The sequence below is a fragment of the Rhinatrema bivittatum genome, chromosome 6 (assembly GCF_901001135.1).
Source record: "Rhinatrema bivittatum chromosome 6, aRhiBiv1.1, whole genome shotgun sequence".
NCBI classification, from domain to species: domain Eukaryota; kingdom Metazoa; phylum Chordata; class Amphibia; order Gymnophiona; family Rhinatrematidae; genus Rhinatrema; species Rhinatrema bivittatum.
This window is the reverse complement of record NC_042620.1, coordinates 271813331-271838266: the sequence shown is the minus strand read 5'-3', so window position 1 is coordinate 271838266 and position 24936 is coordinate 271813331. Positions and strand designations below refer to the sequence as shown.

Sequence of the window (24936 nt, the reverse complement as noted above, 5' to 3'; positions counted from 1 at the left end):
CTTTTTTCCTAGGGAGTCCAGAAAACGATGATCCTTCCCTGGAGGAGCTGAAGAATGTGGACGTACCCTTTTAGATTTTTTCTGGGCAGATTCTACTACCACAGATTGATGTGGTAGCTGTGCCTTCTGAAAGCCTGGTGCCTGCTGCACTAGGTAGGTAGTGTCTAGACGCTTATTTACTGCTGGAACAGTGCATGGGTGTTCCCACACTCGTTGCTGTAAATCCAACAGGACCTCATGGATGGGGATTGCCAGAACTTGTTTTGGCGGATCCACGAATTGCAGCACGTCTAATGTATGCTGTCTTGAATCATCTTCTGATGAGAGCTTGAATGGAATTGTATCCGCCATCTCTTGGACAAAACTTGAAAAAGATAAGTCCTCAGGTGGTGATCTTTTTCTTTCTTCAGGAGGTGATGGTTCGGACATGAACTCTTCAGAAGAAGTATCTGTCCCTGGATCTTCCCACGAATCTTCTTCCTTTGGCTGTTAAGGAGTTCTTGGGATTTTCCTTGTGAAAACACCCGAAGGCCCAGGTAATGGGTCATCGAGGGATATTGTGGGAGGAGTCACTTCCAGGGATTTTTGAGGAGCTGTGTCGACAACTTTGTGATATTTTTTGAAAAGGTGTTGAAAAAGTGCCAATTCTTGTGTATCAGTAGTGTCCTGATCAGGTATCGTCGAGGAAAGAATGGGTGCCCTCGATGAAGTTGTCGAGGGTGGTGCCCGTGATGTCGAGTCAGTCGATGGTGGTAACATGGAAGTTAAGGGTATCGATGAAATCGCTGGAAGCTGTGCGTATATGGACGTCGATGACGTGATGATCTTCGGTGTCGACGTCGAGTCCCTGTGTCCCGTCGAGGTCAAGAATGGCCCCGGCATCGGTGTGCCCACCGGCATCGGCAAAGTTGTCGGCATCGATGAGGAAATCATCGGCATCGACAATGAAGTCGGCATTGTAAATTGTTCTTTGAAAGCCTGAGAAATCGCTTGTCGGATGAAATCGGACAATTCCGGCCGCACAACCGATGGAAGCAGAGCGGTTGCGGGCGGTGGCGCAGGCTAAGGTACCAGTTCCTGACAAGCTGTTTGTATGGGATCTGGCGTCATTAACGGAGTCGAGGTAGGCCGAGGCGTTGAAGACTCCGATGTGTCCTGTTCTCTAGGCCGCTTCGCTGTCGAGGGTTGCTGGGAAGCAGAGTCAGACAACGGGGGGCTTCTGTGTCGATGTCGATGTTTTGACTTCGATTTTTCGGAGGATTTTGGTGACGTCGAAGACGAGGAAAGAGAGGAATGATCCCCTGACGGTCCCGGGCGAGGTTTTTTAAGAATTACTCGCTTAGTCGCTCCAGCCGGAGACGACCGCGACGGGGAAGGTATAAGTTGCAGGCTGAACAAATGTTCCATTTTTTCAAGCCTGGTTTTCCTCGACTTCGGCGTCATTTCTACACATTGCGGACAATTTTGTACGTCATGTTTGTCACCCAAACACATCACACATTCGGTGTGCGGGTCAGTGAGTGACATTTTTCTAGCGCAAACAGGACATTTTTTAAATCCTGTGGACATTTTTTTCGAATGACGGCTGTCGATTCGACTGAGGTAAAATTTTTCCTACTCTCCGAAAATAAATCAAGACTGGGTTACTTACCGGCCGGTAAGGAGAGACCCCGAGAGATTTTATGAGAGAGAATATCACTTTTTTTTAGACTAATAAGTCACAAGAAGGTTGAGAAACAACTCAACGGCTCCGATTCCGCAATGCTGGCTGCAGGGCGGAAAAAACGAAGACTGAAGAGAAACACCTGTGGCAGAGAATATCATAGCATGCTGGGCATGCTCAGTGGCCTCACTGGGTTCCAGTCAAAAGTTTCTAGAAACTTTGACAGAAAGTTTTCCCGCCTGGGCTCCGTTCAGTGACGTCACCCATATGTGAGGACTAGCATCCTGCTTGTCCTGGGATAAGGTACATTTCAAAACAAAATTACTGAACATACACATTGACATGACTTGATATAGATCTTCATTTTTAATTTTTATTTTGCCTGGGAATGTCATTGTTAGAACAAAAAGAAATCATGGAAAACTGACTTTTCCACTGATTTCTTTTCTTTTTTTAAATTTCAGAACATTTTCTATGCCACATTATCTCATCATTCTAAGGGGTTCACGTCACACAGTCATAAAAGCAACATAACCACATAAGATTAAAACATACACGTACAAATGTCATAAGAAAGCGCAGTTGCTTACCTGTAACAGGTGTTCTCTTAGGACAACAGGATGTTAGTCCTCACATGGCTCACACTTTTTCAGTTACCTTTGTTTTTGATCCCTTATTCCCAGTTCCATGTCACCCTGTTCTATGTATTGCTATTTGCAACTTTTGTGTTTTCACTGTAAACAGATATGTAAATTTTCTACATGAATGTCAGTATATAAAAGTCCTAAATAAATAAATAATCCGATGGAGCCCGCACAGAAAACTTTTGTCAAAGTTTCTAGAAACTTTGACTAGCACACTGAGATGCCCAGTCTGCAGCTGTGTGTCCATGCGAGGTCCCCCTTCAGTCTCATAACATAAGAATACAAGCGAGACAAATAACATAACATCGTGAGGAGGCGGGCAGGATTCCTGAGGACTAACATCCTGCTGTCCTAGGAGAAAGCCTGTTTACAGGTAAGCAACTGTGCTTTCTCCTAGGACAAGCAGGATGGTAGTCTTCACATGTGGGTGATTACAGAGCTCCAGACTGCCCCATGTGATCAGAGGGACCCACAGTAGCTGAACAAGGTGACAACGGGCACAACACAACTGCGCAGCTGTGGGAAGCAGGGGCAGTCTGGTCCCACAGATCATGATGAAAAACAGTTGGGTTCAGGACTGGAATAGATTGTGGAGGACAGTCTGGCCAAAAGTGCTGTCCTGGCGACTATCCCTGTCGAGACAGTAGTGAGCAGTGAATGTGTGGCGAGACATCCGTGTCGCGGCCCTGCAGATTTTGGCAACAGGGACTGCAAGCAGATGGGCCACTGTTGCTGCCATAGCTCGCACAGAGTGAGCCTTCACCCTGCCAGCCAGCTGGAGGCCTGCCTGCTTGTAGCCGAAGGCTATGCAATCCACTAGTCAGTTGGATAGGGTCTGCTTCCCCACTGCTGCTCCCAGCATATTAGTGGCAAAAGACACAAAGAGCTAGGTAGACTGTCTATGACTCACTATACGGTCCAAGTAGAAAGCAAGTGTCCGCTTGTCCAGAGTGTGGAGAGCACGTTCCCCCGGGTGAGAATGAGGCCGTGGGAAGGATGACTGACTGGTTGATGTGGAAAGCAGTCACCACCTTCGGCAGACCAATGGCTGGACTAAAATGGGCGCCCCAGCGACACCCTGGTGGTAGGCGCTGAAGGCACTGAGGTGTACTCTGACCGAGCTGGTTTAGAGGCCAGACTTGGACAAGTGCTAAAGATAATCCAGTAGGTGAGGGAGCGGATAGGAGAAAAGGTCCAGTCCAAGGCCGCCGCACCAGGTGGAGAAGCGCTTCCAATTTGAGCTGAAAAGTTTCTGGGATTCAATCAAGACCCTGGAGACACCATTAGAGAGCTGTAAGGGCTGGAGGAGCATGCGCTCAACATCCACGCCGTGAGGGCCAGGGCCCAGAGGTTTGGGTGGGGCAGGGTGCCCTGGTTCTGCGATAGGAGGTCGGGAGCCGTCCCCAGTGGAACTGGTGCATTCATGGACAGGTCCTGGAGCAGAGGAAACCACACCTGTCTTGGCCAGGAGGGTGCTACCAGGATCATAGTCCCCCCCCTCCTCTCACAGTGTCATCCAAGTCCTTGAGAGGAGCGGGATTGGGGGGGGGACGGGGGGGACACACGTACATGAGACCTCATCCCTAGTGGAGGGAGAACGCATAGCAGGCCGGATGGTCCTTCCCGGGAGTCAGGGAGCAAAACATGCTCAACCTTGTGACTGTGGGGAGAGGCAAACAGGTCCATGTCCGGCCTGCCCCAGCGATGGAGTAAGTCGGCTGCCACCACTGGGTTCAGGGACCACTCTCGTGTGGCTGAAAGGACCAGCTGAGGCGGTCCGCCAGCGTGTTCAGGTGACTCGGCAGGTAGTTGGCCCGTAGATACATCCCTCTGGAAAGGGCCCAATCCCAGACCTGTATCGCTTCCTAGCAGAGGGGGAAGGAGCCCGTGTCGCCCTGCTTGTTGATGTACCACATCGCCACTTGGTTGTCCATTCTGACGAGGACCACCTTGGAGGACCTGCCTGTCTTGGAAGGCCCACAAGGCGTACCGGATCGCCTGCAGGCCACCCGTGTGGGCTCCCCACCCGAAGCATCGGTGGTGAGGGTAATCTGGCGTAGAACGGGCTGAAATGGGAGCCCAGTTTCCAGATTGGGCAGGGTCTCCCACCAGGTCAGGGAGAGGCGAAGAGGGTCCGTGACCATTTATTTGTTTACAAACTTTTTATATACCATCATTCGGTAAGTTCCATCACCATGGTTTACAACATTTGCATAAAATTTCTAATCTAGTTTCATTTCCTACATTCATACATAAAATACAATAAAAGAATAAAATATAAGTAAAATTCATCACCGGCGCCTCCAGATTCTGGGATGCCTGCTGCCACTGGAACTGCAAGGCCCACTGAGGGTACCCTCATGCAGAGGCGGGCCAAAGGGGTCACATGGACCGAGGCTGCCATGCGGAGCAGCAGACGGGCCGGCACCCTCTTTCTGTTGCAAACGAGGGTGGCCAGCAAGGAGAGGGCAACGGCTCGACCCTTGGGCAGAAAAGCCTTTGCTTGTGCCGTACTCAACCTGGCGCGCCGATAAAGTCCAGCCATGGAGACAGGTTAAGATGTGACTTGGGGAAGTTGATAACGGATCCCAATGTCTGTAAGGTCTGAACTGTCAGTCAAGGCCAGGGCCCCAGAGTGGGAGTTGCTCCAGATCAGCCAATCGTTCAGGTATGGAAAGACATGGACTGAGCAACACCTGTGGTAGGCAGCCACCATCACCAAGCATTTCATGAAGACACGTAGGACTGAAGCCAGCCCAAAGGGCAGCACTTTGTACTGAAAATGTGCCATCCCCACCAGAAAGTGGATGGTACTTCCTGTGGTTGGGGACAACTGCAATATGGGTATAAGCCTCCTTTAAGTCAAGGGAGCAGAGCCAGTCTCTTCTTCAGAGGAGTGGGATCAGCGTGCCAACATTTGCATATTGGGGGGCTGGTTGGGTCCTCTGAACTCACTGCTGCCGGCCACAACCCCTAGGGCTGGACAGAGGCGGGTGGGCATGGGCAGCTGGAGGAAAGTACTTCCTCGGCTGGTAGAAGGGCTTGTGAGTGCCTGGCCTGGAGGACTTCCTGGAGGCGGAAGGGCCTTCAGAGGGGCTGGCAGAGAGTTGCTGAAGGTTATGCTGATCTTTCAGCTGCGTCATGACCTCTCACCAGGTTCTCTCCTATACAGGGGAGGACCGCACTTCTGTCCTGAACCTCTGACCGGAGCCAAGCCAGCCGTTTGGCGCAGACACCTCCAGCAGCTAGGTGGGCTGCAGTCTCAAAAACATCATAGGTAGACCTGACTTTGTGTCTACCCGTCTCAAGCCCCAGCGTGGCAATGGCTGCAAGGGACTCCTGCTGTTGCTGGGAAAGGCCCTCCGCAAACTCCTGTGGGTCATGTATAGCTGGTAGGCCGCAATAACGGGAAACCAGTATAGCACCCTAGAACATTTTCCTCCCTATGCCATCAAGCTCCCTGTGTTCGCGCACCGGATGGGCAAAAGCGTGTGTCCGGGAGCATCTGGCCTTTTTAAGCGCGGACTCCACCTATGCTGACTGGTGGGGTAGGTGCCGCCGTTCAAAGCCCATGGCCTGTTGAACCAGATAAGTCGCATCAGCCTTCCTGTTTACCAGGGAAACAGAAACCGGCTGTTCCCACATATGGAGGAGGAGATATTAAAGATGTCGTAGACCAGCACTGCCATGATCTCCTTTGGAGCATCGATGAACTTGAGGACCTCCAGCTTCTTGTGATGGGTATTCTCCTCCGACAGCAACTGGAAGAGGATGGTCTCTGCCATGGCCCTTACAAAGCTGGCAAATGACAAGTCTTTGGGCGGAGATAGACTTCGTTCCTCCGGAGGGGAAGGTTCCAAGACGGGGTCGTCTGAGAACACAGAGACTAGTCCGAGAAGTCATAGTCCCATGGGTCATAGGGACCTTCCTCCTCGCTAAGGGGCAAGACGCTGAGGGGGGGGACCGGGAAGGACAGTAGGTCTGGGCCCCAATGGCACAAAAGGCCATGAGGGAACCGGCGGCATCGGCTGTGGTACACCAGGAGGAACTGGCAGCAGCCTGGAGAACTGCGGGCATGGGCACCCTGTCCAAGGCCCCAGGAATTGGGATTGCTCCAGTGGAGGGCATCGGTGGCCGAGAAGGCAGAGGCCTCTCAGACACCGGTTGCGTCGGTAGTGCACCAAGAAGGACGTCCAGATGTTCCAGCAGGAGCGTGAACATCGAAGGCGGGGGGCTTGGGCACTGGCAGCTCAATGCTCTGTAGTGCTTTGAGCACCGCCGATTGCATCCTGCAGTCCAACTCCTCCTGAAAGTCCTGGGTTGTAAGGATTGATGGAGGGGGACAAGAAGTCGCCGGCACATCCTCGGAAGTTTCATGAGGAGGCATGGTGCCCAGCACCGGTGCTGGTGGGGAACGCTTCTGGCTACCGGGGGCACCAGAGGATGGGGTCATTGGTGGCCAGAGCAGCTTCGATGGCGGCTCAGCAGCCACTGATGCTGCTCCGGAACCGGACCCGTGGCGGGATGGTGTCCAGTGTCGATGCTTCCTGGATTTCTGGTGCTCAGCCTGGTCTTTCCCCGGCGCCAAGGAAGACTATGACCCCGAGGTTAGGGGGAGGGAAGAGAGCACAGACGATCGATCTTCCATTCCCCAGTCCTTAGGGGTACAGGAGAGCGGGACCGCCAGTGGTTCCCCGCGGTCCTTGGGCATGGAGGATAGCGAAGCCAAAGTGGAGTATTTTGGAGAGCCGAAGAGCTTCTCCATTTTATCCAGGCACGCATGACGACGACAGTTCGGAGAGTCTCCATCCGAAAGCGGGGGACCTTCAGGCTGCGATTCACCTTCTGCAGGTCCAAAATGGGGCGGAAAGAACCCTCTTTCTTGGGAACTATGAAATAAATGGAATACCGCCCCCTTCCCTGTTCGTCCGGCGGGATGGGGACAACGGCATTCAGGCCCAATCTTTGTAGGGTGTCTTCCACCGTGGCCCGCTTGTTGCAGGAAATGCAGTGCGATTTCAGGAAGGCATCCTTGAGAGGCCAAGAAAATTCTAAGGCGTAACCGTACTTTACCACGTTCAGCACCCAGCAGTCTGATGTGATCCTGGCCCACTCCTTGTAAAAATGGGACAACCTGCCCCGATCATCCCGCATGACGGGTGGGCGGGCCTGACTTCATTTGGCAGGTTTGCCTATTCCAGCCCCCTGACTGAAGCCTCATTTTGCAGGACGGCCAGCACCGCGAAAGGACTATGGATGAGAAGTGGACTGTGACACCAGAGGAGGGAGAACTCCTCCCTGACCTGACTTTTCGGGAATCCCGAAATCAGGTCTGTGGAGCGAAGGACTTCTTATAAGGCTTCCTATCTTCAGGCAGCTTATTGCCCTTGGATTCTCCCAGAGATTTCATCAGCTGGAACAAGTCCTCTCCAAACAGCAACTTCTCCCGAAAAGGAAGGTTACACAATTGCGACTTAGAGGAAGCATCCGCCGCTGAGCCGCTACTGATAAAACCATGGTCCGGGCAGCAGTCAGCACCAAGTCATATAAGGCATCCGCCACAAAGGTGACCGCGGCCTCCAGATGGGCCGCCTGAGATGTAGACAGGACATTCGAGGACGCCGGTTCCCGTGGCTTCTGAATCCAACATAAATACGCCCGTTGCATCATGCTCGCGCACACTGCTGCCCGAAGACCCAAGGAGGAGACCTCGATAAAGCGCTTCAGATGCAGTTCCAGCTTGCAGTCCTGCACATCCTTAAGTGCCGCAGCCCCCACCACTGGGATGGTAGTTTTCTTAGTGACTGCCGATACCACCGCGTCCACCCATAGGGACCTTAAGGCATTCCAAATGCTCTTAAAGTAGCGGATATCACTTTTGCATAGCCTGGTCGACTTAAGACCTGCGTCCGGGGGCTTCTACTCATGACTGAGCTTCTGAATCAAAAACGGCCCCAAGGGGTCTCCCCTCCGAGAGGAATCAAGTGCTGCTTCAGAGGACTGAGCTTCCCCCAAAACAATACTGGCAAAATCGGCCCCAGCACCACTGGGGAGCCTCGTGGGAAGTTGAGGAAGAAAAAACAAAATGGCCACCACACCAAAAATAGCCCTGGGACCACTGGGGAGTCGCGCACTAGGATGCCCGTCACCACCCCAGGAAGGTCCCTCCAAGATTGCTAGCTCTCCCCTCATGGAAAAGCACCGCCGAGCAGACTGACTCACCCGGGAAGCCGCGGGACTAAAGAAGCCGGCTTTTTTTTTTTTTTTTAAACTCAGACAATAGGAAGAAAACAACTGTCACCAATGAGGATACTTTCCTGAACCAACGGTCACGGAGAAGGAGCCTTTGGGCCACTGAGAGAGCAAGTCCCCTGGCTATCAGGGGTCCCGGAACATACGGGCTAGCACTGCCAGGGGTATCCAACCCCCAGGTTCGCCCGGCTCTACCCGAGGGATGGTCCAGAAGACTGAACCTGGCACCTTGGGGAGCAAGAAATCCAAACCTAGTTCAGAGCTGCAGGTATGCAGCACCACCATCTTCTGGAGACAGAAATACTGAGGAGCTGCAGGTGGCACACTTGGTATATAGCAGTGCCTCAAAGTTTTGTTCTCTGCTTCCATCTGCTGGTGGGAGTGCATAACTCACTGGTCTGGACTGATCTGGGTATATACAGGAACTATAAGATTAACATAAAGGTCACTGGAAAAACTGCTCTAGCACAAGATGTACCATAGACACTACAATTAAATTTAATGAACAATCATTGATCCAATAAATTGGAAATTTGTTTGGTTATTTTTATGCAACTAAAACCCAGAGAACAGATGAGCATGTCATTAATGCATATAATCTTTATAAGACAGTCCCCTGAAGCAGAGGTTTACTTCGAAACACAGCTCGTGTCAGGACCGATGGGATTACTATATAAGAAATAAAAAACCCAGTATGAAGTGAATTTTCAATTTTAGTTGCATAAAAATAACCAAAAAATTTACAATTTACTGGACCGATTATTTAAAAAGCAAAGATCGATCACAGACCAGTGGTGCTTAGTATGATGGTCCTTTTGTTCATTTCATTTAATTGTGTTAACTTTGCTACATCTTGTGTTAGATCTATAAGATGCAAAATTAGAAGAAAATCTATTTTATCATCATCTCTTCCAATTCTATTTTCTGTCATTGACTGGCCCTCTCTCACCACAACCCAGAATGAATGCCTGGACAGTTCATATTTCTGCCACTGGAGGGAAAATGTAAAAAAGATACTCTGAAAATTTCTGTGATGCTTTACTACTTCACCAAGGTAGAGGCTGTCATCATCTTTCCCACTCTGGGCTTAAGCAGACCACACCTGGGTGCAGGAAAGCTCTACCAGCCCTGTTGCTCAGACTTGAACTAAAGTTTGTTGCACCGCAGTACCCAGTGTCATGGACTAAGTCACAGAGGCCAGGAGAACCAATTTTTATGGCTAATTATGAGAGCAGCAAATGACCAGCATGCACCAGATAAAATGGGGTCAGCTTATTTGCTGACATTTCTTTTAACCCTTTTAAAAACTTTCATTTTATGATTCCAAAACAATGTGATTATTGCAATGTTTTGCAATACACAAATCCCACATTTTCTCCTGAAAACAAGAAAAATGGCAGGGTCTAGCTTGCTGCAGCTACTCACATTAGCCCACATCTTCAGAGTAGAGGGGTCAATCTTATACAGCTGATTAAAGTTACAGTACACAACAGCATCCTCTGGTAGTCCATACTGTGAGCGTGTGGTCACAATAATAGTTCGAGGCACTTCCTCTCCAGTTGCTGCCTTGTTGTTGATCTATCAAGAGTAAAACAAATTAAAAGGTTCTAGGAAAAATTATTTTGCATAATTCAGTAGTAGTTGGAACAATCATGAAGATTCCTTTTCCATTCTGAGTCATTTCATTTCAGTGGAGATATAAAAATCAACATGCTAAATTATAAAAGCTCAAAGGAAAACTGTCAACTAAAGCAAGTTTGCTTACCGCAAATGGAGTTTTCATAAACAGCAGGAGGAATTAGCCTCGACACAAGAATATCATCATCCGATGGCACTGACTGGGACCTATCTCTCGTAGCTGTACCCTGCTGCTCTATGAGCATGTGACAGGAGTTCCCATGCGTGCGCTGCTTCGTGAACCCCTTTAGCAAGGTAGGCGATTCTCCAAAGAAGGTGGGTATAAAAAATGGCTAATTTATCCTGTCTACAGAAAACCCCATGTACGGTAAGCAAACTTACTTTCTCTGCTGACAAGCAAGGCTGATTAAGCCATGACAAGTGGAGAGTCCCAAGCTATGGGTTGCGTTGCGGACCACTTACTGCATATTTTCTGCTGTGCATCTCCCTGTGAATTGCCTCACACAAACTATATTGAGGTTTCTGAATGCTATTGAAAGTGTGCTTTGGAACATTTCTGCCTCATTACCCTGGTGGGACTGCTGTACTCGCCCACTTCTGATGACATCACTAAGGGCACCGGGCTAAAAAGGAAGACTCTGGTGCCATAGGTGCCACACACAAGAAGAGCCTGCCTCTTTGTGCGACCCATGAGTGTATCATCTTTGCAATTTCTTTTCCTGAAGTGCCAAACTCATCTCTGTGTCACACTATGGAATCCCTGCCTAATTTACAAGGTATTCCTACCATCACTGGCCAAGGAAGATATGGTTTGTTGCCATCTGTACCATGTTGTCAAGCAAACTATAAGAGACAATTGATATATCCTGAAATTTTCAAACATTACCATATCCTCTTACCATAATATTCCTACTAAATGTACAATTTATATCAAAAAAAGATTATTATTCATGATTATCTTACTGGAAAAATATCCATCTGACTTTTGCTTGACAGAAACAGTTTTACAATGTATTACTTAACACAATAATCAGGACTGGTGGTTTAGTTATCTTCCTTCCTAGACCTGGGAAGAGGTGTGGGAGATTAATGGTTCTCTCTCAAAAAGAAAAAAAAAAATCTCTTGGATTATCTTCACAATGTCTCTAGAGCACCTCCCTTTGAAATTGCAATATTGTAATCTCTAGCTTGCTTATTGTCCCCCTGGATCATTAGGGCATAACTACTCACCACTAGTTGAATTACTGGCTAGTAATGGTCTTGACCTTGTATTAAATTAATCGAAAAAAATGCAGTGAATGGCTGGTGTGCAGAAATAGAACCCTGTGATGGCAGTAATGAGCCCTCCCGCCATGATCCCATTTTCTTCTTTTTGGCAGAAGGGCTCCTTCACTTCTATGTTCCATGATAAAAAGATTTCGTCTGTTTCAGAACTCTGAGTTGTGCACTGTGGTTGCACTGTTTGCATCATCTTAGGCGCATGATGTGTCGTTTTTGCATGGTGCATTGTCAAATGCATTGGCGTATGTGCAGAGTGCTTCGACACACCGGAAGCAATGCTTCACCATGGCCTTTCATGCTCCTGGAATCATGCAACTGTGGTGATCCTTTGTACGATGCACCGATTCATCCTTGGCCCATTGACTCTTTGGGGCACTGACTTTAGGGTTGTCAGAACAACGCCATAGGATACCTTTTGAACCGCTCCTGCGGAGGCTGGCTGGCACTTCTGAGTTTGGGAATGGAAAGGTTGACCCAGTGAAGACTTTACTGACCTACCATAGTCTCCTACCTATTCTAAATATGAAGACAGTGAGGCTGAGGAGTGGTCGGAAGCTGGCGTGCCTTCTGTTTGTAGTTGATAGATTTTTTTTCTGCTTGCTGCATCTGTGCCCTAGACAACATCCTTCCGCAGTCGCGGCTATTTGCCTTGTCGTGATCAAGGATGATGCATAAGTAACAGTAGTTGTGGCCATCAGTGATATAGTGGCCACATCTACAATACTTGAAACCAAAAGGTTTTTTTTCTGAGCCATGTTGAAGCACTGAAACATCTGCTTGGAGATCACAGAAGCAAGTTTTTTGAAGACCGAGGAGAGGAATTGAGACACAAGGATTCCACTGTGCATGCAATGCATGGACAAAAAAAAAAAAAGTGAGGAGACTTCTAGAATGATCATTCGTGTGGAGGCCACTGCACATGCCCAGTAGGGCAAGTCATAGCTTCCAGAGGCAGCTCCGCCTAGTGCACTCGACATCCATGCAGCATGGCAAATTCAGCCTGCTTATCAATGGAAAAAGCCAAAACTACCTCAGCTTCCATAGAAGATATCTGCAAAGCTGCCATGTAGTCTTCTATCCATACTTTCATAGATTACTGCCTACAGAATGCTTCACATCAAGGCAGCAGTTTTGGATGAGCAATTCTAAAAAGCTTATTTAATTCCTTGCTTCAACTCTCCCTCCAACTGCTTATATATTTTAAGTCTGATACAAAAAACAAATTCTTACATGTAACCCTCAGTGTGAGAGTCACCACTTTTGTGGCTCATCATTGTCTTGTTTGCCCGTGGAGAAAGCCAAGCTGCTTACATACAACAGATGTTCTATGCAGACAGCAGTTTAACTCAAACCACATAATCCCACCCACCTCTCTTTACAGTTAAGTTTAGCTTGCTAAAAAAAAAAGACTAAGAATAAGATGACTTGTGAAAATCTTATATGTTCTTATATAGCAAAATTGACAGAAGGGTGGCACTTTATAAACTAATTTACTGAGGCATGAGCTTTCGCACAAAACCCATGCAAGCTCAGAAAGATCTTGGTCTTTCTGACCTCAGCTTTTTTTTGTCTTTGTGCCATTAGATGACATCTGTTTGTGTTGGTGATTTGTTCTGCCATTTATGGAGCACACGTGTTACATGTAAACAATTCTATTAATCTGCAACAAAAACTTTCTAGATTATATAAGCGCAGTAATCGCTGAAGCATATAAGACATCCTACATAGTAAAAAATAATTACAACAGAAAGACCAGACAGATTATCCAGATAGTCTGCTCAGCAATTTGGTTATGGTAGTAACTACCATTCTGTGCAGGTAACCCTCATGTAGAAATATTAACCATCCCTTTCTTTATGCCTATAGGGATCCGCAGTGTACGTCTCATGCCTTTTTGAACTCATTAACTGTTCTCATCTTCACCACCGCTTCTGGAAGAGCATTCCGGGCATCCACCACCCACTCCCTGAAGAATTATTTCCTGATATTAGCTCTGAGTCTTTCCCCCTGGAGTTTCATAGCATGACCCCTAGGTTCAGCAGAGTTGCTTACTTATAACAGATGTTCTCTGAGGACAATAGGATGTTAGTCCTCACACATCAGATGGAGCCCTGATGTGGAAAACTTATGTCAAATTTTCTAAAACTTTGACTAGGCACGGAGCATGCCCTATACCTTGTGTCCACATGGGGGGGTTTCCCTCTTCAGTCTCATAGCTTAGAATTACGAATAAAAAAAAAAGAGAAACCCAAATCTGCAGGGTGGCAGGTGGGTTTCCTGCTGTCCCCAGAGAACATCTGTTACAGGTAAGCAACTCTGCTTTCTCCGAGGAAAAGTAGGATGGTAGTACTCACACATGGGTGAATACCTAGATAGAGGCTGCTCCCCAACACAAAAGGGTGCCAACAGACATCTAACCATGTGCCAATGGGCACAACACTGGTGCTGTTTGTCACAGAGGGGGAGACAGCCTGAATCCAAACAGGTCCTAGGTTGGGAGAGTTGGGATCTACACTTCAAACAGGTTCCAAAGGTTTAATGGAACAAAGTCATGGTTTAATGAAACAAAGTCAGCATGGCTTTACCCAAGGCAAGTCTTGCTTCACAAATCTGCTTCACTTTTTTGAAGGCGTTAATAAACATGTGGATAAAGGTGAACCGGTAGATGTAGTATACTTGGATTTTCAGAAGGCGTTTGACAAAGTTCCTCATGAGAGGCTTCTAGGAAAAGTAAAAAGTCATGGGATAGGTGGCGATGTCCTTTCATGGATTACAAACTGGCTAAAAGACAGGAACAGAGAGTAGGATTAAATGGAAATTTTCTCAGTGGAAGGGAGTGGCCAGTGGAGTGCCTCAGGGATCTGTATTGGGACCCTTACTTTTCAATATATTTATAAATGATCTGAAAAGAAATATGGCGAGTGAGGTAATCAAATTTGCAGATGATACAAAATTGTTCAGAGTAGTTAAATCACAAGCAGATTGTAATAAATTGCAGGAAGACCTTGCGAGACTGGAAAATTGGGTATCCAAATGGCAGATGAAATTTGATGTAGATAAGTGCAAGGTGATGCATATAGGGAAAAATAACCCATGCTATAGTTACACAATATTAGGTTCCATATTAGGTGTTACCACCCAAGAAAGATCTAGGCGTCATAGTGGATAACATTGAAATCGGTTCAGTGTGCTGCAGCAGTCAAAAAAGCAAACAGAATGTTGGGAATTATTAGAAAGGGAATGGTGAATAAAACGGAAAATGTCATAATGCCTCTGTCACTCAATGGTGAGACTGCACCTTGAAAACTGTGTACAATTCTGGTTGCCGCATCTCAAAAAAGATATAATTGTGATGGAGAAGGTACAGAGAAGGGCGACCAAAATGATAAGGGGAATGGAACAGCTCCCCTATGAGGAAAGACTAAAGAGGTTAAGACGTTTCAGCTTGGAGAAGAGACGGCTGAGGGGGGATATGATAGAGGTCTTTAAGATCATGAGAGGTCTAGAATGGGTAGATGTGAATCAGTTATTTACTCTTTCAGATAAGAGAAAGACTAGGGGGCACGCCATGAAGTTAGCATGTGGCACATTTAAAACTAATCGGAGAAGGTTCTTTTTCACTCAACGCACAATTAAACTCTGGAATTTGTTGCCAGAGGATGTGGTTAGTGTAGTTAGTATAGCTGTGTTTAAAAAAAGGATTGGATAAGTTCTTGGAGGAGAAGTCCATTACCTGCTATTAAGTTGACTTAGAAAATAGCCACTGCTATTACTAGCAACAGTAACATGAAAGACTTAGTTTTTGGGTACTTGCCAGGTTCTTATGGCCTGGATTAGCCACTGTTGGAAACAGGATGCTGGGCTTGATGGACCCTTGGTCTGACCCAGTATGGCATGTTCTTATGGCCGAAACTGTCATGTTGGCCATCCCTATCCAGACAACAATGAGAAGGGAATGTGTGGAGAGAACTCCACATTGCAGCCTTGCAGATCACCTCCACTGGAACTGCTCACAGGTGGACCACCAACGCTGACATGGCATTGACAGAGTGAGTCTTAACATGACCCGCAAGATGCAGTCCCGCCTGGGCATAACAGAAGGAAAGGCAATCTGCTAGCCAACTGGCTAGTGTCTGTTGGCAACAGCAACACCAACCTATTCTTGTCAAAAGAAATAAAAAGTTGGGTGGGCTGTCTATGGGCTTCTGTCTGCTCCAGATAGAAGGCCAAGGCTCGTTTGCAGTCCAAACTGTGCAGTGCTCATTTGCCCTGGTGAATGGGGCCTGGGAAAGAATGTTGGCAGGACAACTGACAGTTTAAGATTGAAATCTGTCACCATCTTAAGCAGGAGCTTAGGGTGCGTATGCAAGACCATCCTGTAGCGATAAAACTTAGTATAAGGTGGATAACTCACTAAGCTCTGGAGCTCGCTGACCCTGCATGCTGAAGTGATCACCACCAAAAATATGATCTTCCAGGCCAGGTACTTCAAGGCATAGCGGCTTAAAAGGAGCTTTCATCAGCTGAGCTAACACCATGCTGAAATCTCAAGAACAGTGGGCGGCCTAATGGGAGGCTTCAACTGAAGCAGGCCCTGCTTGAAATATACAACTATAGGCTGTACAGATATGGGCGTAACATCTATATCATGGTGGTATGTGCCAATTACTCAGATGAACCCTAACAGAGTTGGTTTTCAAGGCAGCCTCTGATAGGTGTGGAAGATAATCAAGCAGTTTTTGTATGGGGCAGGAGAATGGATCTAGGGCCTTCTGCTTACACTACACAGAAAACTTCCTCTTCAGTCCATAGGACTTTCAGGTGGAAGACTTTCTAGAAGCCATCAAGCATAAGACATTTTCTAAAAGATCAGGGACTACAGAATTAACCTCTCAACATTCAGGCTGTGAGTGTTAGGGCCTGGAAGTTGGAATGGTGCAGCCTATCCCGACTGGTGTGACAGATGATGCTTCTCAAATCCGGTAGCCTGCTGGACAAGGTAAATCCCATCCACCTTCCTATTTATAGGAGGTACCATGAGGGGTTTTTCCCAGATTCTCAGTAGCAACTCCTTACCGTGCTTCATGCACCAGAACTGCCACTATCTCTTTAGGAGCCTTCATTCTTCTGGAGCAGATGGCTCTGAAGGGAGACCCTCCGAGTCCTTTGAGGAGGATTCTGCAGGGTCAACCCCCAGGGGTCAGACGAGGCCTTATCTTCACTGTAATCCACAGGGAATGGGCCCTAGGTGCTCAGCTTTCGTCCAGAGGCATGGGCACCAGTGGCAACAGTGCCAGCCCTGACAAAGCTGGACGGGGGGGGGGGGGGGGGCTGCAGGCCTCTGTGTCCCTGCTGGCCTCTAAGCAGCTTCCTCCTGGGAGGAACTGGAAACGAGCACTATGACAGTCGGGGAAGCATCAGTGCCCTGCTAGGCATCAATGGCCTCCTGGGAACCAACACTAACTGCATCGGCAACAATGAGCACACTGAGCATTCCAGCAGGTAAAGAACAGCCATCAACACAGTCGGTGCTACCAGCTCGATGCCCTGCAGCTCCCGCTCCACTGCCAGATGAACTCTGTGCTCCAAATCCTCCTCAAGAGTTGCCAGTGCCTAAACAGACTGGGAGGCAGAAGGGATTGCCAGATCTTCATCGGATCCCCAAGGTGGATTGGTGACTGGCACTAGGTATGGTGGAGAACGTCGTGGACCCCCAGCATCGATGGAGGATGGGTACCTCCTTGCTGCGGGGTTGCTTTGGGAGCATCACAACATGAGCCAGCACCTTCCCAAATCCGGCACAGTGCATTGAAGGTGACTGGTACAGATGTTTCCTCAGTTTCCCTCTGTGCTCAACCTAGTCTTTCCCAAGTGCCAAGGTCGATGACCATGAACCTGATGTCCTCAACTTGGAAGAGACTGACAGGGAATGAGACTCCTATCTGCCAGCAGCATCAACAGAACAGATGGCTCGGATTTCGACCAGAAGAGTTTCTCCACCTTGTTGAGACGAGCGTGATGTCCCTTAGGGGTCATATGGGCACACAAGTGGCAACACCGGACGTTGTGTGACGCTCCCAGGCAGAGGACGCACACCTTGTGGGGGTCCATGATGAACAAAAAAGGGGGGGGGGGGGGGGGGGAAAGGGAAAAAAGAAAGACTGATGGCAGGCACCGAAGAATGACTCCATGGGGAAAGGGGGGGGGGAGAACAGAAGTGAAAATAAACTTACTGAACTGCCAAAAAACCTGACTGAGGAGTCTAAGGGGAACAGAGAGGGACCCGCCGTTGATGGAATGTGCAAAAACCGAAAAATTGGTGAAAAAGTTTTCCAAGGCAATTTCCTGAAGAAAAGCCAAGAGCTCACTTAACTGCGAGGTGAAAGCTCCGCAGAAAAAAAGAGAGACTGAAGAGGGACCCTGCGTGGAAGCTTGGTTTAGGGCATGCTCAGCATACACAGTCAAAGTTCCAGAAGCTGTGACATGTTTTCCATGTCGGGCTCCATCTGATGATGTCACCCATATGTGAGGACAACCATCTTGCTTGACTTAGGAGAATGTGTTAAATAAATATTCACAAACACAAGACTTTCAGTGGGCATCAGCATAAGAATCCTTTAGAAAGAGAACATTAAGCAGAGTTTCCAATCTTATCCTATAACATGCTGCTGCTTTAAGGGCCAAGCTGCAGAGAGTTAAGAGCAAAAACAAAGTCTCTCTTGCCTACCAGTTCCTTTTACTTTAGCTCTCATTCTGCACCAATTTTGCTATATTTCTCTTCTGCATTAGTGTTTTCTGATGTAGTGATTTATATTCTTACAAGTTTTTTCAAGTTTGACCTTACATCAAAAACTGGCACAAGATACAAATCTGGAAGCTGAAGAGCATTGGAACTTGTGAGATTTAACAGGTTTTCAGTTATACAGAGATCAAGAGCTGGTCTATGGGTCCCTAAGAGGATCAATCTAACCCATGGTGTTTGCTAGCTAGTACATAAAGAATTTGCACATGTACAAAATTCCTGTTGATATATTAGTTTTTGAACTTTGGAATAACAAGAAAGGATTATTCAGCAGTTTGCAATTGTTATACATACAAGGGAATTCAGCAGAATTTTGAAGCCTATTAAGATTTAAATGATTACAGAAAGTGTTTTACCTACTGCTACAACCTCTCTTTGCGCAGTCCGTGAGATTTAGTAAATAAAGACACTGACACTAAGCAATACATCACTACAAGCCTGTGCATGCATATAGTAGATGCCAATTATAAGAAATATTTATATACACACACGACATTTGACATTTTTAAATACTCTTACTGAAAAGAGCCAACAGCTACAAAAATCAATCCTCCAATATATAAGATAAAACTATTACAAGTAGTTGGCTTAACCTAGATACTATTCTACCATTTAAAATCATCAGCCTTTCAAAGAACTGATAAACAAATATAAATGTCTCTAGATACTTTCCAGTTCTTGCAGTTGGTGGATATAAAAGTGTTCATCATTCTCCTTTACCTGTGTAGTTGCCAGGCCATTGCTGATACTGAATCCATTTATGGTTATCTGAATTTGTCCTCGATTAATCATTTCAATCACAGCTTCAGCTATGGTGTTCATGGGAATGACAGGCATATTGAGTGCAGCGTTGCTGTCAGTACTGTCTCCACTATCAGGGCACTTCATCTAAGAAATGGGATATGAAACATTAGAAAAATCCATTCATGCTCCTCTCCTAAAATCAGACACTAGTGTTGTGATATATGATTGCTCTTACCTTGACCATCTTCACATCAGGCAAGCTATCAAGGAAAGCTTTCAGATCAATGCCGTTCAAAACTATACGGTTGTCATAAATGTGTCCATTAGATTTAAAATCTATCACAGCTTTTTTCTAGAAAAGAACAAACATACATTACCTATAACCATTTGCTTTTCTTGGAAACATCTTAACATACAGTTGTGCTCCTAAGTTTACATATCCCTGGCAGAATTTTTAATGTGTAGCATTTTAAGAAAACATGAGTAATCAGACAAAACATGTCTGTTATTTTTAATGTGTTTCAAATTAAACTATTATGCATCACAGAATAACACAATCATTAAACAAACCATAGCAATAAAGGAAATAATATAATGATCCTGTCCAAATGTTTGCATACTCTTAGTTCTTAATACTGCTTATTACCCACATCAGGGATGGCGGAACTACTAGGCAAACTAGGATTGGGCCCAGGACACTAACTATTAGGGGGCGCGCTATGAGCCATGTGGGGGCCACAAATGGCAGCGCCAAAGCGGAGTGGAGATTCCTCTTTGCTGCTGCGGCACTGTATGTATGTATTAGTGTGATATTATGGATTTAAGATTTTGTAGTAGAGAAATTTGTTTAGTAATATATATTGATTAAAAAAATATTTTGTACTGAGATAATTTGATATGAAGTAATTACTTTGAATGTTTAAAAAAATTTTTTTTTTTTTGGAAATAATGCGATAGTTTTGGTAATATTGATCTTCCCCTGTGTGCATGTATCTGGATGTCGATGGTGAAGCCAGGAGATTGATGGCCACCCCAGAACCTTCACTTTCTTCTACGCAGCCACCTAAGTGCCAACTTGGCTGTATGTTTTGGATCACTGTCATGTTGGTAAGTCCAAGTGCGCCCCATGTGCAGCTCCCTGGCTGATGAATGCAAATTCTCCTCCAATATTTTCTGACAGGATGCTGCATACGCCCTGCCATCAATTTTGACTAAACGCTGTGCTCACACCCCCCCAAAAACAGAGATGATCCACCTTCATGCTTCACAGTAGGGATGGTGTGCTTTTCTTCACAGGCCTTGACTCCTCTCCAAACACAGCATTTATGGCTGTGACCATAAAGTAAAATTTTGGTCTCCTCACTCCAAATTTTGTTCCAGAAGTTGAGGCTTCTCTATGTGCCATTTGGCATATTGTAAGCAAACTGTTTTGTGGCCTTGGTGCAGCAATTACTTTTTTCTGGCAATTCTACCATACAGCCCATTTGTCCAAGTATCTCCTTATTGTGCATGCTGAAACACTCACACCACTGTGTTTCAGAGAAGCCTGATTGCAGTATAAGTTGTTTGTGGGTTTTTTGTTGCAACCAGACAAGTTTTCCTGGTCGTTGTGTCTGAAATCTTTCTTGGTCTACCTGACCATGGCTTGGTATTAACAGAACCTTTGCTAGCAGATACTTTGACAATTCTTTTGGTTTCCCAATGCTTCAGTAACCACCGTCTGTGCAGCCCTGGATGAAATGCACAAAGGTTTCTCAAGAGCTAAGAAACTCATTAACTATTTATACACAGACACCAAGTAAAATCAAGCGAGACACAGGTCTGGATATCTACCCTTCATTACCATAAATCAACCTGTATGGACCAACAGGAATGGAGTAGCAGCTTAGTGGTTAGAGCAGTGGGCTATGAACCAGGGAAAGCAGGGTTCAAATCCCTGCTCCTTGTGACCTTGGGCAAGTCACTTTAAGCTCAGTTGCCATTGGTACAAAACTTAGATTGTAAGCCCTCTGGGGATAGTACTGATTGTAATCTGCTCTGAAGTGCTGAAAAAGCAGAATAAAAAAAATTATCAGCCCAAATATTCAAGCGTATGCAAACATTTTAACAGAACCATTTTATTATTTCCTTTATTTAATGATTATGCTATTCTGTGATGAATAGTTTAATTTGAAACATTAAAATAACAGACGTTTTGTCTGATCACTCGTGTTTTCTTAAACCACTACTTATCTTGCAAATTCTGCCAGGGGTATGTAAACCTATGAGCACAACTGTATCTAGCTTGATATACTGTACAGCATACAGATTAAAAACACACAAAAACACACACTATACACAAACAGATCCCATCTGCTCTGTATTCGCAGCCGGGTTTCACTTCCTGATCCATCTCTAGGAACTTACCTTCAGATGGGGGAACATGTTAGCATGGTCTCCAATGAAGAATGTATTTGGCATATAGGCCAGTTTCTCAGAATATTGTTCAGCCACTTCAATTGGCGAGGTTTCTTGATCTGTGATAATGTAATCCATAAATGGAGCACCGCTGGTTCCAGGATAGCCAAGCCACATGGCCTGTAAGGCAAGAAAAGTAATTCTCAAGAAACAAAGCAGGTAATGTATGGAAACTATAAACTACTAGAGGAGGTGAATCACAAGAAACTGCCATACGGGGTCAGACTATGGGTCCATCAAGCCCAGCATTTTGGGACTGATCCGCCCTTCCCCCTTGGGAACTGACTCAGTTGAGGTTTGAGTCATTTATTTATTCAAATATTTTGTATTCCGCTGATCCACAAATCTCAGCGGATTAGAACAAAACATACACAGTAAAACACAAAGCCTATTATGTACAGCAAAACAATCAAGTTGCCACAATAATGGGTCAAGCACCAGGTGGGCTCCGAATGACTTTGTTCTCTTGGTGGATTCGGCAGTAAGAAGTACTGATAGCACACTCTTCCTCTATTCTTAGAGAGCAACAGGGAGGTAGTAAATGTAGAGATTACTTACCTGATAATCTCGTTTTCCTTAGTGTATGCAGATGGACTCAAAATAAATGGGTATAGTGTGCTCGTGCTAGCAGTTGGAGACTGATCTGACGTCAGCACGGGTACATATACCCCCACAGGAAGTGCCGCAAATCAGTAATCTTCCTTGCAAAAGCTGTAGCTGACCGATCAATTAAATGAACAGGATTACCCTGACCGATTGATAGTAGCTGGAGACCGCCAGTGTTCACAACCGGAAGGCATCGACACCCGGCAGGGTGGATGGCCTATTATAAGAAAACATGGCTTACCGTGAGTCGGTGAATCCCCATGTATGCCGGCAGCCGGGCGGGATGCTGAGTCCATCTGCATACACTAAGGAAAACAAGATTATCAGGTAAGTAATCTCTACATTTCCTAGCGTGGAGCAGATGGACTCAAAACAAATGGGATGTACAAAAGCTACTCCCGGACTGGGCGGGAGGCTGCCCGACGGCCGTTTAGGATTGCCCTCGCAAATGCTGTGTCCTCCCTGGCCTGGACGTCCAGACGGTAGAATCTGGAGAAGGTATGGAGGGAGGACCACGTCGCCGCTTTACATACCTCTGCAGGCGACAGCAGCTTAGCTTCTGCCCAAGAGGCCGATTGTGCTCTGGTAGAATGAGCTTTGACCTGTAGAGGCGGTGGTTTTCCCGCCTCTATGTAGGCTGCCTTGATAACTTCTTTAATCCAGCGGGCGATGGTTGGCCGTGAGGCCGCTTCCCCTAGCTTCTTCCCGCTGTGCAGGACGAACAGGTGGTCCGTCTTTCGTACTGCTTCTGACATTTCCAGGTATCTGGACAGCAGTCTGCCGATGTCGAGATGGCGTAGCATTCGACCTTCCTCCGACTTCTTCAAACCTTCCGTGGTAGGCAAGGATATGGTTTGGTTGAGGTGAAAGTGTGAGACCACCTTGGGTAAAAAGGATGGAACTGTGCGAAGATGGATAGCCTCTGGAGTGATTCTGAGAAATGGATCACGACAGGATAGTGCTAGTAGCTCTGAGATGCGGCGTGCTGAACACACAGCCAGCAAGAACACCAACTTCAAGGTTAACAAACGGAGGGACAGGCCTCGAAGGGGCCTGAAGGCTGATCCTGCCAAAAAGTCCAATACTAGGTTAAGGTTCTACAAGGGCACTGGCCACTGCAGTGGCGGGCGAATGTGTTTGACTCCTTTCAGGAATCCTGAGACGTCTGGGTGTTTGGCAATGGTGTTGTCGTCACTCCTGGGACCGTAGCAGGACAGCGCTGCTACCTGAACCTTGATGGAGCTGAGGGACAGACCCTTCTGAAGTCCATCCTGTAGGAAGTCCAAAATGATAGGAATCTTAGCGGCATTCGAATTGTGCCGTGAGAGTCGCACCAGGCTTCAAAAACTCTCCAGATCCTGATATATGTTAGGGATGTGGAGAACTTGCGTGCTCGGAGGAGTGTATCTATAACCGGCCCTGAGTATCCCCTTTTCTTCAGTCTAGCCCTCTCAATGGCCAGACCGTAAGAGAGAATTGAGCCGGATCCTCGTGGAGGATGGGACCTTGCTGCAGCAGGTCCCTGTGTGGAGGCAGGCGTAGAGGATTCCCTGCCAATAGTCTTCTCATGACTGCGTACCAGGGTCTTCTTGGCCAGTCCGGGGCCACTAGAAGAACTAGGCCTCTGAGTCACTGAATCTTGCGTATAATGGCGCCCAGCAGGGGCCATGGAGGAAAGGCATATAGCAGGAGTTCCTGAGGCCACGGCTGTACCAGGGCATCGATCCCCTGGGATAGCGGATCCCGCCTGCGGCTGAAATATCCGGGTACTTGAGCGTTGGACCTGTCTGCTAATAGGTCCATGCCCGGTGTCCCCCACTGATCCACAATCATCTGGAAAGCTGTGGGCGACAGCTGCCACTCCCCCGGGTTTAGGCTTTCTCTGCTGAGGAAGTCTGCCGTCGTGTTGTCCTTCCCGGCAATGTGGACGGCGGAGATGTCCTGAAGATTTGCTTCTGCCCAAATCATCAGGGGCTTTATTTCTGGGGACACTTGTTGGCTTCTGGTTCCGCCCTGTCGATTGATGTATGCCACCGTGGTGGCGTTGTCTGACATCACTCTGACCGCTCTGTTGCGAAGTCTGTGGGCAAATCGCAGGCAAGCTAGCCTGACTGCCCGTGCCTCTAGCCGGTTGATGTTCCACCTTGACTCTTCTCTGGTCCACTGCCCTTGGGCGGTGAGTTCCTCGCAGTTTGCTCCCCATCCGTTCAGGCTGGCATCTGTAGTGAGCAGGGTCCAGGTTGGGGAGGACATTCTTGACCCCCGGCTCACGTGGCCGGGCTGCAACCACCACCGTAGCCGATACCACACTCTGGCTGGTAGAGACAGGTGTACGGTGTAGTTCTGTGATCGTGGGCTCCATCGAGATAAAAGGGCGCGTTGCAGTGGTCTCATATGAGCCCGCGCCCATGGTACCACTTCCAGAGTGGATGCCATGAGGCCAAGGACCTGTAGGTAATCCCGAGCTGTGGGCCGGCTGGCGCTCAGCAGGACCTGCAGATGACTCCGGAGATTTGCCTCTCTCTTGGAGGTTAGGCTGACCTTGTCTCCTTGGGTGTCGAAATGGACCCCTAGGTATTCCAGTGACTGGGACGGCTGTAGGGAGCTCTTGTTTATGTTGACTACCCATCCGAGGCTTTCCAGAAGAGCTATAACTCTGTTGGTTGCCCGGTGGCTCTCCTCCGGTGACTTCGCCCTGATCAGCCAATCGTCCAGGTAGGGGTGGACGAGAATTCCTTCCTTCCTGAGTGCCGCCGCCACTACTACTATGACCTTGGTAAAGATCTGTGGCGCGGTGGCTAACCCGAAGGGTAACGCTCGGAACTGGAAGTGTTGATTCAGGAATTTGA

At 47.3% G+C, this 24936-nt stretch overlaps 1 protein-coding gene across 5 annotated transcripts in view; it reads right to left on the bottom strand.

Moving 5' to 3' along the window:
* OGT (O-linked N-acetylglucosamine (GlcNAc) transferase) overlaps positions 1 to 24936 on the bottom strand; it is a 323288-nt gene that overhangs the window by 27116 nt on the left and 271236 nt on the right. For all 5 annotated transcript variants that reach the window (XM_029607212.1, XM_029607214.1, XM_029607213.1 and 2 more), the window contains 4 exons: positions 21431 to 21601; positions 19260 to 19376; positions 19001 to 19168; positions 9985 to 10137 (listed from right to left, as the gene is read on the bottom strand). In XM_029607212.1, the coding sequence (XP_029463072.1) occupies positions 9985 to 10137; positions 19001 to 19168; positions 19260 to 19376; positions 21431 to 21601 (609 nt within the window). The remainder of the gene's footprint in view (positions 1 to 9984; positions 10138 to 19000; positions 19169 to 19259; positions 19377 to 21430; positions 21602 to 24936) is intronic.